This window comes from Tarenaya hassleriana, unplaced genomic scaffold, assembly GCF_000463585.1.
Source record: "Tarenaya hassleriana unplaced genomic scaffold, ASM46358v1 Cleome49, whole genome shotgun sequence".
Classification (NCBI taxonomy): Eukaryota; Viridiplantae; Streptophyta; class Magnoliopsida; order Brassicales; family Cleomaceae; genus Tarenaya; species Tarenaya hassleriana.
The window spans coordinates 27,594-47,485 of NW_010967605.1; the positions used below are offsets into that span (position 1 = coordinate 27,594).

At 35.0% G+C, this 19,892-nt stretch overlaps 3 protein-coding genes across 4 annotated transcripts; 2 read left to right on the forward strand and 1 right to left on the reverse strand.

Moving 5' to 3' along the window:
* Nucleotides 1-9,281: 9,281 nt before the first annotated feature.
* Nucleotides 9,282-9,664, forward strand: LOC104825812. The gene is made up of 2 exons (XM_010558204.1): nucleotides 9,282-9,609; nucleotides 9,654-9,664. The coding sequence occupies exons 1-2, from the start codon at nucleotides 9,282-9,284 to the stop codon at nucleotides 9,662-9,664; spliced, it is 339 nt and encodes a 112-aa protein (XP_010556506.1).
* On the forward strand, nucleotides 9,630-10,251 carry LOC104825750. The gene is made up of 2 exons (XM_010558118.1): nucleotides 9,630-10,077; nucleotides 10,185-10,251. The coding sequence occupies exons 1-2, from the start codon at nucleotides 9,678-9,680 to the stop codon at nucleotides 10,217-10,219; spliced, it is 435 nt and encodes a 144-aa protein (XP_010556420.1). The 5' UTR covers nucleotides 9,630-9,677; the 3' UTR covers nucleotides 10,220-10,251.
* A 7,511-nt stretch (nucleotides 10,252-17,762) lies between these two features.
* Nucleotides 17,763-19,468, reverse strand: LOC104825751 (3-oxo-Delta(4,5)-steroid 5-beta-reductase-like). 2 transcript variants are annotated; one of them, XM_010558120.2, is made up of 2 exons: nucleotides 19,294-19,468; nucleotides 17,763-19,212 (listed from the first exon to the last, which is right to left on the reverse strand). In XM_010558120.2, the coding sequence occupies exons 1-2, from the start codon at nucleotides 19,315-19,317 to the stop codon at nucleotides 18,085-18,087; spliced, it is 1,152 nt and encodes a 383-aa protein (XP_010556422.1). In that variant the 5' UTR covers nucleotides 19,318-19,468; the 3' UTR covers nucleotides 17,763-18,084. The 2 variants fall into 2 exon arrangements, with proteins under 2 accessions (XP_010556422.1, XP_010556421.1); XM_010558119.2 differs by having other exon boundaries at nucleotides 17,763-19,215.
* Nucleotides 19,469-19,892: the final 424 nt, after the last annotated feature.

The window sequence follows — 19,892 nt, forward strand, 5'->3', positions numbered from 1 at the left end:
CTCTTTGGAGTCAATTTCGGGTCGCTTCATAAAGGTCTCTTGCCACTGGGAGGCGATTTTAGTAGTTATGTTGGATTGAGACTCGCGTAGTGATTGCATATAGTCAAGAATTCCTTTTGTCCCTGCAAAAACCGAACAAGTAAGGAATTTATCTCAGAATCTATCTCCTGCTTAGTTGTGGACGATGGAGGGGCATATGCTTCCTCGAGTGATCCTTCAAAATGATAATATGTCTCATTGCCCTGATCGTAGTGATACGAAAGTATAGACTGATAAGTCTGGAACTGATAGGATCCCTGATTCTGGACGTAGTTGAAATCCCACTGCGAAACATCCGAAGTGTATGCATCATAAGAGAGATCGGGATAGTCCATCCAACCCGGATCATAAGGGTTGGCATATGGGTCATTCATAAAATAGCTCATATCCACGATTCTCTATTCATACTCTGGAAAAGGATGTGCCTGCACACACAAGAGAAAACAAAGGAGAAAGGAGACGAAAAAAAAACAAAAAGAAAATAGACCTGGACCAAGTAGAAATCTAATCCAGTTGCCTAAATTGTCCCCGGCAACGGCGTCAAAAACTTGATGACGCAAATCTAGGTGTATAAATTTGATCAAGTAATAATATCCTAGACTCAACAATTAACCGCAAGTGTACGGATCGTGTGTAGCAACTAGGGTCGAACACAGAGACAAGTAAACAACTTAATCAGATTTCAATCCAAATCTAGATCTAGAGAAAATATGAGAATGATGAGAATGTATCAAAAGCAAATAAAAAAAACAAACGATAAACTATCAATGGCAAAACACTGCAACTTCGGGATTGCTTTACATGCAAGGGTCTTTCAAAAGATGCAAACTCAGTGGTTTATCTATCCGATTCAGGGAATTCAAGCTCTAAAGTAGAGATTAACCCTCTCGAGTCTAACCTCACTATCCAGGCTTTATCCTACTAATCTCTCGATTCAATAGTCTAAAACCCTGGATGCATGAACGAACGCTATCATAATCCCTAGGCAAATATTCATCTCTCAATGCAATACCTGTTCAATTTATTGAGTTATTTCCAGGTTAGAATCTCATATGTCTATGCGAATTAAAACCCTAAGTTCATTCAATCAAGTGGCCAACAAGATCAAACGCATTAAATGCAACTCAATAAACCAAATAGAATAAATAAAACCACAAAGTCTGGAATTAGAAACCAAAGATCCCTACATAGCAAATCCCTAACCTACAGCAAAAGAACTACTCGCTAAACATCGAGATGTCAGGGTTCATATCAATAATACAAAACATCGTAAAATAGAAGAAAGAAAGAATGCTTAGTCGATTTTCTGGCTTCGTAATCTTCGTCTTCTACTCCGATCTCTTGCCTCTTGATAATCGCCCCTTTTTGTGTGCTATAGGGTGTATTCTCTGTGTAAAGCTTGATTCATTTTCGACCTAGAGGCTTTCTCCTCTTATTTTCCTTCGTTTTGGGCAAAATTGGAAGTTTTCCCGAATCTGGGGGTCGAACCGATCGTTTCGGCAAAAACCAAACCGATCGTTGCACCTTGTGAGCAATTTTCCAATTTCTGCGATGCCGAACCGATCGTTTCGTCCATCCCGAACCGATCATTTCGTGTCTCTGAGCAGTTTCGACGGGCTTTACGAATTCGCTCATAACTTCTTGCTTCAATATCGGATTTGGGTGATTTTGGTGTCTATGCGTAGATATTGAGAAGAGCTTTCCAATGATGTAGAGAATGAATGTTTTGGACCTTGTAGAGTAAAAGTTATTGGACTTGCAAATTCTGACGTTTTCTGAGCTTTACGTTTTCCCTGGAAACACTCTAAATGTTTCCGTTTCGTCCGTGATGTTTCGTGACCCATGTTTTCCACTCCTTTTGCTCTTTTTATACGTGAAAACATGTTTAAACGCCAAAAAACACAACCATGCAATGTCGAAGCCAAATGTGCCTTAGAATGCCTACAAATATGTAAAATAGAGTGAAATACGCTAGACATCCTATATCAATACGTCACCCAAAATATGTGTTATCAGTGTTCAAGAAGCATGTACATTATATTGGGATGCGTCATTTACGGGATCTTTGATGTCTTGTTCAGGAGGAGCGTGTATACTGATAAGGGTTTTAACGATGCAACACCGAAACATGCAAATATGTTTTTACTAACGGTGGCTCCAAGGGGGAATGTTATAAATAAAATATATTTATGGTGGAGCCCACCGTTACTGTTCATACTGACTTACTGTTCATATATACAGTACTGTTCATACCGACCGTATACGTGAACAGTAATTTCGGGATTTCTATAAATAAACCATTTGGTTCCTCCATTTGTACATTTTTAAGAGAGAGATCAATAAGAAATAAACTTGTTCTCCATTCTTCTGAATACAATTTTCGGTTTATAGTTAACGATCTAATATCCGAGTCATTAATATTTCTATCGATTTCATAACATTTCAGTCATTTTTGGGTCTGGGTAAAACTAAACTCGAAGTTCGATTTTATAGACTTTGGTTCGAGTTGGATCGGTCCGAATCGAATGGATCTGCTCAATTCTTTTGTAATTTTTTAAAAAAAAATATTAATTTTTTCTGAAAACAAACTATCGGCCCAAAATCCGATTTGAACCGAACCGAAAATCCCTTTTTTTTATATCGAAAAACTTAAGTTCGAAATATGATAATTTTTGAATGCTAAATTGATACCTTTAAAAGATAAAACAGTTGAGTATTTATAAAAAAATTAGTTGAGTATTAAACAATAAATATTTCTAAAGTGGAACATGTAAACCAGGTGTCGGATAATATAAAAAAACGTTTGATTGATGCCAAAATGCGAGAATTGGTTGAATTAAATTCGATAATAATCGTTTAGTATTTATTTAAATTTAACTCTCTAATTTTATCTATTTCTCGTGCTTCCCAGTTCCCAACAAAACTCGACCCTCTTTTTGTCCATGAATATGCCACGATATATATTTCTTGGTCAAATTATGACACTTTAAGCTATTAGGATAAATACACAAAAGAAATAGGAAAAAAAGTACATTGTAAACGAAATATTAAATTGACCAAAAAGGGGGAAATTTGCTTAAATATAAAAAATTCTTTACGAGGTGTATCATTTTTTTTCTTCCAGATTTTGTATATTGTACAAAATATTCTTAAATTATTTTTTACTATTCAAAATACTTCAATTTAAAAAGAAAATATATTTTGAAAAAACCCATGAGGTCTTTCACTATATATTTGTATCTTTATCATGATCTCCGGCCACCATAAATGAAGAAAATATTCAGTTTTCGTACAATTAAATATCAACTAAACCAAATCGGAGATATATGTAAATATGGATTTTGATTTGGACTATAATATTAAAAAAATAGATACCCATATATATAAACGTACCTGATTCTTTCTCAATACTTAACCTTAATTTTTATGTGATTTTTTTTATTTTAAAAAACAATATAGATTAAACATTCAATTTGTTTTGCAAGGTTTGCAAAATATTTTTTACAGTTTGTAAATAACCAATAAATATGTAACCATCGTTTGATGAACCGATTACTAAAACAAAGAGAAATATCAAATTACAGATTAATTTTTTTTCACATTTATTAATTCAACGAATAAAATATTTTAAAAATTTTCTCGATAAAGCTTACTGTAACGATCCGAGGCCACTACGAATTGTCGAATGCCATCACACAGCAACCCGGGACCTTTCAGCGTATTTTGTCCTCACTCGCACGCATACCAAGACACTTTCCAGTAGGTTACCCATCCTGAGATTGCTCTAGAGTCAGCACACTTAACTTTGGAGTTCTCTCGGGATAGTCAACCAAAAAGGTAGGTGCACATTGTTGCTATGAGTAGCCCAACTAATTCTTTTATATTATCTTAGACTGTATAATCCCATACCTATGCAGCCATTGGATCTCTCTCATTCCGGTATGTTCGATTCATCCCTGTACCCCCTACCCAGAAGCTCGTCAGGAGCCACCCCTTGTCCGTGCCTCTACACCGGCGATCATTCCCCGCCCTCCTACGGTACTCTGGGGTGTCACAGGCCCACCAGCTTCCGCCTGGTTCGTCTTCTAACCACATCGTACTGGGAGAGAACCGACTCTGATACCATCTGTAATGACCCGAGGCCACTTCGAATTGTCGAAACTGCCCTCACACAGCAACCCGGGACCTTTCAACATGTTTTGTCCTCACTCGCACGCATACCGAGACACTTCCCAGTAGGTCATCAATCCTGAGATTGCTCCAGAGTCAGCACGCTTAACTTTGGAGTTCTCTCGGGATAGTCAACCAAAAAGGTAGGTGCACCTTGTTGCTATGAGTAGCCCAACTAATTCTTTCATGTTATCTTAGACCGTATAGTCTCATACCTATACAGCACTCGGATCTCTCTCATTCCGGTGTGTTCAATTCATCCCTGTACCCCCTACCCAGAAGCTCGTCAGGAGCCGCCCCTTGTCTGTGTCTCTGCACCGGCGATCATTTCCCGCCCTCCTACGGTACTCTGGGTTGTCACACTTATGGTCGCAGAAAATTTCTAAAATTTCTTGACACTCATTAGAGATATATAATGGAGATAATTTTTTAAAAATATTTTAAAATTATTTTTTTACTTGGTGAAAATAGTGTGTTGTGCGGTTTATTCTTTTTTAATTTATAATTTTATTATAAAATTTTTACATAAATATACTTAAAAATGATATAATTATTTGTTTAATTCATAAAAAATAATATAAAGAATTATGAGTATCTTCGATTTCTATATTTTTTTATTCGATCTATGAAAAATCTTATTCAAAAAAAATAATAAAAATGATATTGTTAATATTGTATATAATTTGTTTTGAGAATGATTAAATTTATATGGTTGATATAAAATCTTTTATGATTTTGAACTGTACATTAATATAAATTTTTGACGATTTTGATATGTTTAGTGATAGAACCTCTATTTATAAAAAGTGTCAGTTAACTTAATATAATAATTATCAAATTGGGTAGTTCAACCAATGAAACGGGATTTTCGACTTGAATCTCAAGTTTGGAGAGGAAATATATATTTTAAATCACATGATCGACCTCTAATCCCGAAATTAGTAAAAAATATTCGGTTATAAAAAACTTAATATAATAATAATATTTTATATATAAAATATTAAGCTTATTCTATGGGTTTGATGATGATGATGATAATGATGATGATACAAACTAAGTATTTTGTGCTGAGATATACCATATCTTGAAGAGTATTACGAGTTATATCGTATAACGGATATCTTATCAAATTCGGAAAATATATATTTAAAAATATTGATTATTATATTTAATTTATTTATTTAATATAAGACTCTCATATATATTTATATTTTATTTTAATTATAAATATATCATTCCGTAAATTTCTATATATTATTAGAGTCTGGTTCTTTTTCTAGTTTTTTTTCTTCTTCATAAACAATGTTGATTGACAATGAGAGTAAAGATGAAAACGAAGAAGATAATAGATCGAATCCAATGGTAATATCGTTTTAAAATTTTTATTAAGAATAAGAGAGTCATTTTTTTTATTTTTTTATTTTTTATTTTTTTTCATAATCCCGCATATTTTAAAAGATTATTCGCATAATCGCAAATTATCCGTATACAGTGTACATGTTGTGCAACATGGACAAATACCGATAATAAAATAATACAGAAGCGAAAATACGAAATCCAAAAATATTTTTTTTAATAGAGTAAGTAAAGGAAATACATCATGCAACCAGCGTCGCAAACAACATATGTTCGAATAGTTAATGGTACAACCGTACAAAAAGGGGAATACAAGTCCCATAGTCCAAAATACAAACCCCGTACATGATGTTGCATCTCTCAAGTCATCGTTGTCCTGATGTGCTATACGTACTCCTCGTGATCTAAAAAAATAAAACCGCGAGGGCTAAGCACAACTGCTTAGTGAGTAGCCCGGGTTGAACCCGGTAACCTCGTTCTCAGCGAGAATGGTGTTAACCGATGATTCACAATAAACATGAAAGCAATAATAACCATGCATAATCACATCACACCAGTCACAATCACATCAATCACAATCATACTCGTATGACGTTGCATCATAGAGTTAGCCATAAACCCTAGTCACCCACATGAGTAGGAGCGCCTCACATGTTTGTCACCTCTCGAGACGTTGGTCGACACCTCACACGACAGTGATTGTCACCTTACGTGACTATATGCGTCTCGCGCCCGTCACTTCGCGTGACGATGATGGTCGCCTCACGCAACCATATACAAACACAATCATGCTTCGCTCGCGTCGCACGAGCAAGTTACAAATATGACACACATCGTGCATATATATATCCCTGGTACAATCACGCATGTCACGATATTCGGTCCCTACTGATCTACAGTTATACATGCCATGCAAGCTACTCAAAATAATCAGGCAACGAGCCTCTCTCATCGTTGAATCGCATATCTCACCACGCGTGATTAATTGGAAACTTGTCGAAGAATGGATTATATATGTCCCCTGAACCGGTCGGTCCAGACGTCCATTTCGATGTTTCTGTAATTGCAAGTCTAGACCGATCGGTCCGTTGTCAGACCGGTCGGTCTGAGGTCCTCCCAGGTCCAGACCAGTCGATCGGAGGCCTAGATCTTGTCTTCCTCGCGAAATCAAGTTCTGCTCTGACTTTTCTTGGTTCGTTTTCACTCGTTTCTCAATCAAATCGACCCAAACTTGTTTCTAAACATTCCTTGATATGTTCTCAGTTTAAATCAAGCATTAAATCATCAAAAAAACATAATCACACGTTGAGAACAAGCTCATACATATCCAACTCAAGTCATTCACCTCTGTTTCGACTCAGATCTGGTTTTGGCCAGATTTATGACCGTTTTCTGAGCTCTTTCTTGCCCGAAACTTCTTCTAGACACTCTAGGGATGCTCCCCTTTGTGTCCTCGAGCCCCTCTCTTCCTCTTTCTTCCTTTTTTTCGCCTTCTCTCTCCTTCTCTCTCTCTTTTCTCTTTTATGCAACACTTAGCCAGAAATGGCTAAGTCCCTGGCTTGGACGGTGTTTATCCCGCGTGAGAAGGAGCAAATGGGCTCAAGCCCAGGCCCAAGGTCGAGCCTCCAATGCCCTGATGCGATTGGGCGGTGAGTTGACTCTGGTAGAATCCGGAATCGCAGAGAAAAACGCGAACCAATGTGGTAAATCGACCCGTTGCGTCCTCTGATCGTCAGACCGGTCGGTCTGGCTCTGGATCGGTCGTTCTGATGCCGAAAATCCATTTTATTCACGCGTCTTGGTCCGCTCGGAGCACTGTTGGTCCGACTCGGACCGCCGTCCTAGACCGGTCGGTCTGCATCTAGACCGGTCGATCTGGATGGACTTTTCTCCTCTTCTGCATTTCGATCCGCTCCTTGGTCCGCTTGAACCATGGTTGGTCTGACCCGGACCGGACCTGTATTCTTGTTTCTTCTTCGTTTTCCCCATTTTTTAGTACTTGACGATCCTCATGCCTTTTTCCGACACTATACAAGCCATTTTTTATGATAACACGATTTGTCCAATTAATTATATATTCCCGAAAGTAATTAAATATTCGGTTCGTGTTTCGGGGTATTACATCATCTTATGCTTGCAAAAAATTGTCGTTTCTCGTAGTTGTCTTTCAATCTCGAATGAATTAGAGTTATTCTTGAGACTCTTTTTTCGCATTGCGATTGTCATCTTTCTTTGTTATCATCGAACGATTTTTTTTATGTGTGTTGTTAAATTTGCAAGCAGTTGTTCGTTTGATTTTTTTTATGACTTCTATTGACACAAATTCCAAGGTGATGTGATTCTAGTGGCATGCGTTTGATCATCTTTACTGCAAGTTTGACATTTTGTGATCTCTATATTCCAACTTGAAAGAGGATGTTATGATACACCGGATTTTAAAAAAATAGTACGAGATATATCGCATAATGGAAATCTTATCAAATACGGAAAATATATATTTAAAAATATTTATTATTATATTTAATTTATTTATTTTAAAAATATAAAACTCTCGTCTTATTTTTATTATCAATAAAATATATCATTTTTCAAATTTTTATATTTTGTTGGTATGTTCGTGGGGTGTAAAATAAGCGAAGATACGATCTAATGTGTTGGAAATATAAAATTGACCCATGGAATTTTGGGTTTTGGACTTCATATTAGTTTGAACTCATTGATGGATATGAGCTAATTAAGTTTGAATGTCCATTGGTATGCATGGTAATCCATCTCTTCTTACCCTATAAATATATGATCTTGTTCACATTTTTCATCCATCAGAAAAATTATCAAAGTAAGGGTGAAAGGAGAGAAAAACCGATTTACCGAATTATTCTTCAAAGTCATTCCGCTGCAAAATGGATTCAGGTATAATTCTTATCCGATATGTATATTAATTTCGAATTGTATGAATTATGCAAAAACCGTATCCAGTTTTTGGTGAGTTTTCATAAAGTTATCGAAAACCATCAATATAAAGTTTTTACATTTGGTATCAGAGCTTGTGTTTTGTTTTATCATAATTCATCGATTATAGTTTCGAAATTTTAATATGTGTAATATATTGATACATTTTTTTATGTGTCATCAAAGATTATAGTAATATAAATTAAAGTGGGTATATATATATATATGAATTAGTATATATGAATATTCGTATTTGATATATAATAATAGCAATATATATATATATATATATCTTGAATATATGAGTACAAATACGTACGTGTATGAAAAGTTAACATAAAGTTATAAAATATCATGCAAATATTAACTATATTAAAGATCATTTTAATTATATCAAATGCGAGTTCTAAAATTGAACAATAAAGATGGTTTCAAATAAATTAATAAATTTATAGTGAAATATTAATATTGATAACTTCTATGTTTTATAATACATATCAATATGTATTATTATTATTATTGTATCTTCATATAAGTATATATATTATGCATTAATATACCATATAGTAATTTGTATGGATAATAGTTTATATACTTTATGAAATTAACTATGTGGATACATGTTATATGGAGGTTAAAAATATTTTTATTTGTTTTATATTTTAAACTTGTTAGTCACCAAAGTGACTTAGTTTAAATTAAAATAAATATTCAAACCAAATACGCATGTTTTAATTGTATATAAAATTTCAGCTTCACTTAACTTTATGGCTTCTGGCAATGGAATTGTTAAGTTCAACGGGCTTAACTATGCAGACTGGTCTGAACAGATCCAATTTTATTTGGGTTTCAATGATATGGATTATGCATTGTTGAATGAAAAGCCAACAGCCATAACAGATGAAAGCTCAGAAAATGACAGGATTAACTTCGAATCCTGGGGGCGATCAAATAGGCTGTGTTTGAACTTGATGAGGATCACTATGGCAGAAAGTGTTAAGCCATCGATGCCTAAAACTGAAAGTGCAAAGGAATTTCTGCAAAAGATTAAAGAGTATTCTCAGTCGGATCTGGCTGACAAGTCGATTGTAGGAGGTCTCATGAGTGAGCTAACTACGAAAAAGTTTGACTGGTCTCAGCCTATCCATGATCATGTGACTAACATGTCTAATATGGCGGCAAAGTTGAAAGCTATGGGAATGGATGTTAATGAGACATTTCTAGTCCAGTTCATCATTAACTCTCTCCCTGTTGAGTTTGGCCAGTTCCAGGTGAATTATAACACCATCAAGGAAAAATGGAATTTTCAGGAGTTGAAGGCCATGCTCATACAGGAGGAAGGGAGATTAAAGAAGGTGAAAGAACATTCTGTCCATCTTACAGTTCAAACTAATGCCGGCAGCAATAAAAGAAAACCAGGGAAGAATGACAAAAGGAAGGATAAGGCTCCAACAAAAGATAATGTGAGCCGAGTCCGGAAAGAAGTCAAGTGTTTTTTCTGTAAAAAGACTGGACACATTAAGAAAGATTGTCAGAAAAGGAAGGAATGGTTCGAAAGTAAAGGTAAACATAATATTTTAGTTTGCTTTGAATCGAATGTTATTGAAGTTCCTAATAATACTTGGTGGTTAGATTCAGGTGCTACTACTCACGTTTCTCATATTAAACAGGGATTCAGTATGATCCAAACCATAAAAGGACCTGAACGGCATGTGGTCATGGGGAATAAGATGAAAGCTCGGATAGAAGGCATTGGGACTTATATATTGGTCTCAGACACCGGCTTTCACATAGCTCTTGAAGGATGTCTTTATGTTCCTGAATGTGCAAGAAATTCGGATAGAAGGCATTGGGACTTATATATTGGTCTCAGACACCGGCTTTCACATAGCTCTTGAAGGATGTCTTTATGTTCCTGAATGTGCAAGAAATCTTGTTTCTATTGGAAAATTAGACTTGATGGGTTTTTCTGTTAAGTTCGGTTCTGGTAATTTTCAATTACATAAACATGAACACATTTTCGGTTCTGGTATTTTAATGGATGGTCTTTATCGCTTTAATCTTGATAGAAAGTTTTCAGAATCCTTGTTTAATGTTGAAAATATTATGGGCGTTAAACGTAGTGCACCTAACAATGAAAGTTCGGCTTTATTGTGGCATCAAAGATTAGGTCATATATCCAAAGAAAGGTTAATAAGATTGGTGAAGAATGAAATTTTACCATCTTTGGATTTTAGTGACTTAGGAGTATGTATAGACTGCATCAAAGGAAAGCAGACAAAACATACTGTAAAGAAAGCGGCCACAAGAAGCACTCAGCTTCTAGAATTAATTCACACTGATATTTGTGGACTTTTTGATATTTCCACGTGGGGTGGAGAAAGGTACTTTATTACTTTTATCGATGATTACTCACGTTATGGTTATACTTATCTTCTGCATGATAAATCTCAATCTGTGAACATACTTGAAGTGTTCATCAATGAGGTTGAGAGGCAGTTAGAGAAAAAGGTTAAAGTTGTGAGATCTGATAGAGGTGGAGAGTATTATGGAAAATATAATGAGATTGGACAGTGTCCAGGTCCATTTGCGAAATTCCTCGAAACTAAGGGTATTTGTGCACAATACACAATGCCCGGTACACCGCAACAAAATGGTGTAGCAGAAAGGCGGAATCGTACATTAATGAATATGGTTAGGAGCATGATAAGTAATAGCTCTTTACCTCTCTCATTGTGGATGTATGCATTAAAAACATCAACTTATCTGCTTAATCGTGTTCCTAGCAAAGCAATCCCTAAAACACCTTATGAACTGTGGACAGGAAGGAAACCGAGTTTAAGGCACCTGCATGTTTGGGGTTGCCAAGCAGAAATAAGAGTATACAATCCACACGAAAAGAAGCTTGATCCTAGGACAATCAGTGGATTTTTCATTGGTTATCCAGAAAAGTCTAAAGGATTTATATTTTATTGTCCTAACCATAGTACGAGAATTATGGAGACTGGCAATGCAAGGTTCATTGAAAATGGTCAAATCAGTGGGAGTGATGAATCACGAAAAGTTGGCATAGAAGAGATTCGGGATAATGTTTTCACACCGGATATCCCTTCTGTTGTTCTTGTACCGAAATTCACATCAACGTCTCGTGATATTCGAGTACAACAACAGCATGTCGAAAACCCACATAATGAAAGCATTATTAATGAACCAGTCACGGTACCAGAGGAGATTAATGAACCACCGATCATCTTGAGACGATCTGAAAGGGAAAGGAGATCTGCAATCTCAGATGATTATGTGGTTTATTCTCTAGAACATGAATGTGACTTAAGCATTGATAATGATCCGTCTACATTTCAACAAGCCATGAATAGTTGTAATTCTGGAAAATGGTTTGATGCCATGAAAGAAGAATTAAAATCCATGAACGATAATAATGTCTGGGACTTAGTAGATTTACCGGAAGGTGCAAAGAAAGTCGGCTGTAAATGGGTCTTTAAGACCAAGCTTGACTCACGTGGTAATATCGAAAGGTATAAAGCCCGACTTGTTGCCAAAGGTTATACCCAAAAGGAAGGCACAGACTATAAAGAGACTTTCTCTCCGGTTTCTAAGAAAGACTCTTTGAGAATTATATTGGCTTTAGTTGCTCATTATGATTTAGAGCTTCATCAAATGGATGTTAAAACCGCTTTTTTGAATGGTGATATAGAGGAACAAGTATATATGGATCAACCCGAAGGATTTATACCCACGGGAAAAGAAAATTTAGTGTGTAAGCTGAGAAAATCAATTTATGGACTAAAACAAGCTTTCCGAAAATGGTATCTTAAATTTAATAATACCATTACATCTTATGGTTTCGTAGAAAATATCGTTGATCGATGTATCTACATGAAGGTTAGTGGAAGTAAGTATGCGATTTTAGTCTTATACGTTGATGATATTTTACTTGCTGCAAATGACATGGGAATTTTACATGATGTAAAAGTGTTTCTTTCTAAGAATTTTGATATGAAAGATATGGGTGAGGCATCCTATGTGATAGGAATAGAAATATTCCGAAATAGATCACAAGGATTGTTAGGATTGTCTCAGAAAGGGTATATCAACAAAATCTTAGAAAGATTCAGAATGGATAAATGCTCTGCAGGAAAGGTTCCAATTCAGAAAGGGGACAAGTTCAGTAATTTACAATGTCCGAAAAATGAATTAGAACGAAAGGAAATGGAAAATATTCCTTATGCATCAGTGGTTGGGAGTTTAATGTATGCTCAAACGTGTACTCGACCAGATATCAGCTTTGCTGTTGGAATGTTAGGTCGGTACCAGAGTAATCCTGGAATGAATCACTGGAAAGCTGCAAAGAAAGTTCTAAGGTACTTGCAAGGCACCAAAGATTATATGCTCACATACAGAAGATCAAATCATCTGGAAGTCATTGGTTATTCAGATTCAGATTATGCTGGATGTGTTGATACCAGAAAATCGACTTTTGGATATTTGTTTCTACTTGCCGGAGGAGCAGTATCATGGAGGAGTGGAAAGCAGTCTGTCATCGCTGCTTCCACCATGGAAGCTGAGTTTGTAGCATGTTTTGAAGCTACCGTTCACAGTTTATGGATGCGGAACTTTATCTCAGGGCTTAGGATTGTCGACACTATAGCTAGGCCGCTGAGAATTTACTGTGATAATTCCGCAGCTATCTTCTTCTCGAAAAATGATAAGTACTCGAAAGGTGCTAAGCATATGGAGATAAAATACTTATCTGTCAAAGAAGAAGTGCAGAAACAAAGAGTATCATTTGAGCATATCAGTACTGATTTTATGATAGCGGATCCATTAACTAAGGGACTGCCGCCTAAGACTTTTAATGCTCATGTTGATCGTATGGGCATTATAGATAAGTCGTTGCTGTAATTTAAATAATTGCTCATTATATATGATATCTTGAATTCAATAAAGTCTTGTTTCTGTTATTGAAAGTCATATTATCATTAAATTATTTGTGTACATATGAAGTTGATAAAGATAATATGCATTATTGTTCTATAGTTACTTCTGGCCATAAAAGAGGTTTTGGATGACAAACGCTTGTGATACTTGGAAGGAATCATATTCAAATAAAATGATGTGTGACCGCCAAGATTCAATTGTTTGTTGTTCAAATAAAAGTTATCGGTGATAGATGAATACAATATAAAATTACGCGTTTTAAAGATTGTAGATCATCAAATCATCACAAGGGCCAAGTGGGAGAATGTTGGAAATATAAAATTGACCCATGGAATTTTGGGTTTTGGACTTCATATTATTTTGAGCTCATTGATGGATATGAGCTAATTAAGTTTGAATGTCCATTGGTATGCATGGTAATCCATCTCTTCTTACCCTATAAATATATGATCTTGATTCACATTTTTCATCCATCAGAAAAATTATCAAAGTAAGGGTGAAAGGAGAGAAAAACCGATTTACCGAATTATTCTTCAAAGTCATTCCGCTGCAAAATGGATTCAGGTATAATTCTTATCCGATATGTATATTAATTTCGAATTGTGTGAATTATGCAAAAACCGTATCCAGTTTTTGGTGAGTTTTCATAAAGTTATCGAAAACCATCAATATAAGGTTTTTACATAATGGACAACCTAATTTAATTGGTATTGGTGGCCATATTTCAAATCTTTAAAAAAAAAATGTTCGCGGGGTGTAAAATAAGCGAAGATACGTTAACATACAAACATTATTATTATTACTATATATATATATATATATATATATGCATCTATGCATTGCTTGTAAATTGTGATGGTGTGTATATGCGTGTGTATATATATCCGTGGGCCTATGAAAATGTTAAAAGTGTTAAAAAGTTATATAAGCCCAAGAAACTATTGGCTAATAAATGTGACTAAGTAAATGGGCCAAGCCCATTACCAAATTGATAGAACCTTTAAATCATTTGTCAGGGAGCCGGCGGTTTTTTTTATAATGTAGCCAGCCACTCGAGTTGGCAATCGGGTCGGTTTAAATCTAAATCGATTTATACCAAACCGATTTAAATCTAAATTGATACGAATCGATTAAAAGTAAATAACGATTTGGTTATAAATTTTTAAAATCTAAAATAATCGAATACGAATTAACCAAATAAACTAAACCCAAATAACTGAATCTGGAGTTAACTGTTCATCCATCCATGTATAATCCATTCATATATAATTCCTTGATATACAATACATATTATATATAATTAGAAAAATTATTATAATGAGTTTGTTTATATAATTTTATAACTAGGTTTTATAACTAAAGTGAGGTCTTTAATAATTTTTTCAACAATGTTCCAAAATTTGTTTAACTGAATCGAATCAAACCAAATTTTTATTTAGTTATTATTTGCTTATATTTTAGTTAGACATAATCGAACCGACCCCACTCGAATATATTTATAAAATCTAAATAATGAATACTGTTGGAGATCTGGGATATAAAAAGAAGAACAATAACAAAAAAGTAAATAGGAACCGGATAACTCTTCAAGGCGTGAAACACTTTCCTACAAATGTTATTCCGTCCTATATGAGCAAAGGACTTTCCGGAATACGTCTTTGAGATACAATGAAGAGAGAAGTGATCTTAGTTTGCTCTATTAAGAACACAAACACAAAAAATTGCAAGAAGAAGATGAACAAAAGGCTTTTGTGGGTGTTTTGCAAGAACAACCACAAAAGTGCTCTCAAATCTCTCAAAAAACGAATTAGATCTGTTCTATCTCGTGTTAGGATGTCCAGGGGTGTTAATCAACACTCCAAATGTCAAAAGGTGTGAAGAAATCGGAAGTTTTTCCCCAACGGTCGCGTTTTTTCGCTCAATCCGAACTGCTAAGAAAAACGGGCTGCCCGCCTGTTTTGTCGAGCTATCCGCCCGTTTATTTCCGAATTGCTCAGAAAAAACAGGCTGCCCTCCCGGTTTTTCCGAGCTACCGCCCATTTATTTATGAGCTTTATTCCTCAGAAAAAACAGGCTGTCATCTCATATTTTCGAGCTGCCCTCCCATTTTTTCTGAGATCACTTTTCACGTTCAAAACCAAACGTAAACTCTTTCGACGTATCCTTAACACTTAGCCAATTCATATCACGTCTTTTACAAGATTTAACTCCTCCATCATACTTGTAATACACGTGAAACATGAATCCTTTTGAGAGATTCTAAATTTCCATTCATTTACTCTAAAAATCCCAACAAATACTGATGCAATCTATTGATGTATCATGAAATATAATATATATATATATATATATATATATATAACATTTTTGAAACATTTCATATTTTCTAAGAAGGTTTTCTTATAGGTAGATCATTTCGATATTCAGTTCAGTTTCGCTATGATATTTATTCGGTTTAGAATATTCAATTCTAGAAAAATCAATACCATTCGGTTATTATATTGTTTCGCCTCGGTTTAATATGGTTTCTTTTTTTATTAAGAAAAATATATATTTTATCACTAAGGTGTTGAATGGATGGAGTTTTTATTTTGAGTTTTTGGATTTAGGGGTTGAATGTGAGTAGTTTTTATTTTGGGTTTTTGGCTTTAGTTTTTGGTTTTTGGTTTTTAGTTTTTGATTTTTGGCTTTTGGCTTTTATAGTTTTTACAGTTTTTAGAAAACTTGATTGGTAAAAATAATATTTTAGCTTTTGGTTTTAGATTTTATATTTAAAAATTACCAAAAATGGTATTTATTTAAAACAAAAATCATATTTATTAATATTAGTAACAACAATAATAAAAAAATCAATATCGAGAATTCTATAATGTCGCTGCAATTTTATCTCGAATTCTTTCCATATACCTAATCGAAGCATCGTTCTGGCTTTCTTCGTCATTTTCATCATCCGATGAATCATTTTCATTTGTTGCATCACTATAATATATATTTTGAATAAAGATTTTGAAATACATATCTCTTGTAAGTTTGTTCTTTTATAAAAACTTTTTCAAATATGAGTTATGGTAAAAATGGTAAGAATGTGGTATTTATATAGACATAGGTATAATGTGAAATTATTTTTAAAACGATGGACATTTTTGTCTTTAGGATAATTTATATAATTATTTTTTAATAAAAAATAAAAAATCTACTAACAATCTCCTGAAATCTACAAAATATTGGTTTTTAGTTTTTATGTAGCTTTCCTCCAAAAGTGGCTTAGTGGGTTTTTAGGAAAACTAAAATAAAAAAATCTTGACTGTGAAATTTTTGGGTTTTTAATTTCTAAAAACGGGAAAAACTCCTCCCATTCAAGTCCTTCGTCGGACTCGCACTTCCGTTCTCCGAATCCTCCATCATTTTCTTCTACACTGCAAATCTCTAACCCCCAAGATTTAGCCTGAGAATAGCTTAGATGAACACGCTCCAACTTCTGAGAGAGATTTGTCCGAACGGTCATATTTTTTTTTAGACCCAACATAATATATTGACCCATTTAAAAGCCTAAGGCCCAAATTAAATTTCAGGCCCAATTATTATGACAATTGTAACATTTGGGCCTTGCCCATTCCCCACGTGTTTTTTTTTTGGGTCCCATGTGTTTCCACTGAGAAATTGGAGGAATCTGGTGGCCAATATCAATTTATAAATTTTGCAAATTATGAAAGAAAGGAGAAAGCATTATAATACCGATTTTTCCTTTTTAAAATTTGAAAGCGAAACATTATGAAGCGAAAAATAAACCGTATAAGAGAGAATACAAAGAAAATTTTCTAAAATCTATAAAAACAGACCAAGATAATAATCAAAAGAAAATATTTTTTTTATTTATCTCTATATCGAAATAAAGTCATGAATATAGAATAAATACCTAAAGAAGTCATCGACTTGTTTATCATCTAAATTCCACGACAACATTTAATTTTAAATTATATTTTTTTTCCATAAACATGGTTTATAATACGTCGAAAACAAATTTTGAAAATGATATCTCTGATGTTTAGACAACATGTTGCTTGATGTCATTTTCATTGATAATTTATTTTTAAAGTGGGTAATATAGCCCGTTGCATTAATCACGTTGTGTGTTTTCAGTATCATAAATTTTATTTTGGATTTTCAAGATGAATTCAAATAGAATTAGTATTATTGATATTAATGTATATCATCTTTTTTTGAATTATATTAACAGTGTTTTCGATGATAAATTTTTATGACAGTGTCAAAATTGAAAGAAAAGACAGGGTAGGGAGTTGTTTATAAAGGTTTTAACAAATTGGGGAGAAAATGGGTCCAAATTCCAAAAAAATATAGCTTTTAGTTTGTAGTTCAATTTTTTCCATAAAGTGGTTTTCCTGGTTTTGGAAACCAGATTTAAAAAACTTGATTGATAATTTTTTGAGTTTTTAAAATCCAAAAACTCCCAAAACTCTTTGCAATTCAACACCTAAGTTTTAGGGGATTTTGAGTTTTTAAATATTTTATTTGGTTATAAGATAGGGTTTGAGATGTTTCGACGGTTCGGTTTGCCAAGGATACCGAGTTTTTGGGTTTGGTCCGACCGAATCAAGGGACGATCTTGTGGGCCCTGTACTTGTCGATCCAGTAGGCGAAAGACTTGGTGGAGTTCCTGAAAGCTAGGAAGCCATGTTCCTTGCTCTTGTTCATGCAATCTACCATTCCTTCCACTCTAAGTATCAGATCCACAACCCACCACTCTCCCATTTCCTCCATCTTCGTCTTCTCCAAGTCTTTCTCCTTCACTATCTCTCCCCATACTCTATCTTTCCCTTCCATCATCTTCACCAATCCCACCTTCTCCCTCCCTTCTTCCTCCTCGAATCCATACTCTTCGATCTCGAACTTCTCCGCAAGAATCTTCCATAGATGCTTCCACTTGAAGACGTCTCCATTGTTGCAGTTGAAAGCTTTGTTCTTCGCGTACGGATCCGTCGCTGCCCAAATCTCCTGCTCCGCCACCAGATCCGCGTCGGATGCGACGGTGAATCCTTCCCATGCAGCCTTGCTTCCAGGGAACATCAATGGCGACCCTTCGTGTTTGCAGATTGCGGCGTAAACGCACAGAGATCCGACCATATTGATCAGACTGTACGGAGAGAACCCGAAGATCCGGTTCGGTCGGTGTACGGACCATGTCAGCCCTTCCTTCTTCTCCACCTCCTCGAACAGGACGTCTTCTTGATCGTAGTAGAAGTTCCGAAGCGACAGCCTCGGCAGATCCTCCGTGAACGGAGAATCGTGAAAGGACCTTCCTGCCACGTTGTCGAAGGGGCCCGCATAGTGCTTCGTCCCTGTCTGGAGGCAAACGTGCCGGAGATTCGGCGCGTGAGGCACAACCGCACGGAGGACGTTTCTGAGCATGGCGGCGTTGGCCGAACAGTTCTCGGACTCGGTTTCGCGGTTCGTCCAGGTGACGTAGAAGATGTGGGTCACGTCGGTGAGGGGAGAGAGCTTCGTTCGGACATCAATGGCGTCGGAGACATCGCACTGAATGTACTGGATCTGTTGGTCGGTGGTCCAGTCCGGTCGGGGTCGGCGAGCTACGCCGTAGACTTTCCAAGGACCCCCGGAAGTGTCGGAGAGAGGGAGAATTCCGGCGAGGCTGTTCCCGACGATCCCGGTGACCCCGATTATCAGACCCACGCTCCGGTAATGAGGTTCAGCATCCAATTTCTTCTGCAAAAAAAAAGATTCTAATAAAAAAACAGAATTCGATTCGGAGAACGAAGAGATCGGATCATGGAGTTGCCTTGCCTTGGGAGCTTCGATCGTATTCATCTTCTCGATTTCTGGAGAAATCAGTATGAGATTTTTTTCTTTCTTTGTTCTTAGCTCGTGGAAACATTTCGGGGGAGTTTATAAAGGGGAAAAAAATGGAGGGCATTTATGGTAATCACGGCGATTAGCGGGTTATTTTGGTTAATTATATATATTAGGCTAACTGAAGAACTTCTGGAAGTCCAAAAAATGGTTTCAGTCATTGATGACAATATGTAATATATATGTATGTATATACATATAACAAGTATTTTATATAAGAGTATATGATTTACGAGTTATTTTTATTGATTATCTTATTGTAATATTTGTTGGTATGAATTTTTAGATTTTTTATTTGATAAAGAGAAAAATAACATAACTAATATAAGCTTTTTTTATGTTTTATCATAATTTTCTTATTATTATATTTTCTAATTTAAAATAAATCTCATTGCGATTTTATAAATCTATAAATAACATTTAAAATATCAATAATTTTTATTAAAAATAATTATATTTTATTTTTTATAATTTTTTTATTATTATTACTCATTTGTTTATTTTATTTTAAAAAAAATTATAATAATTTATTA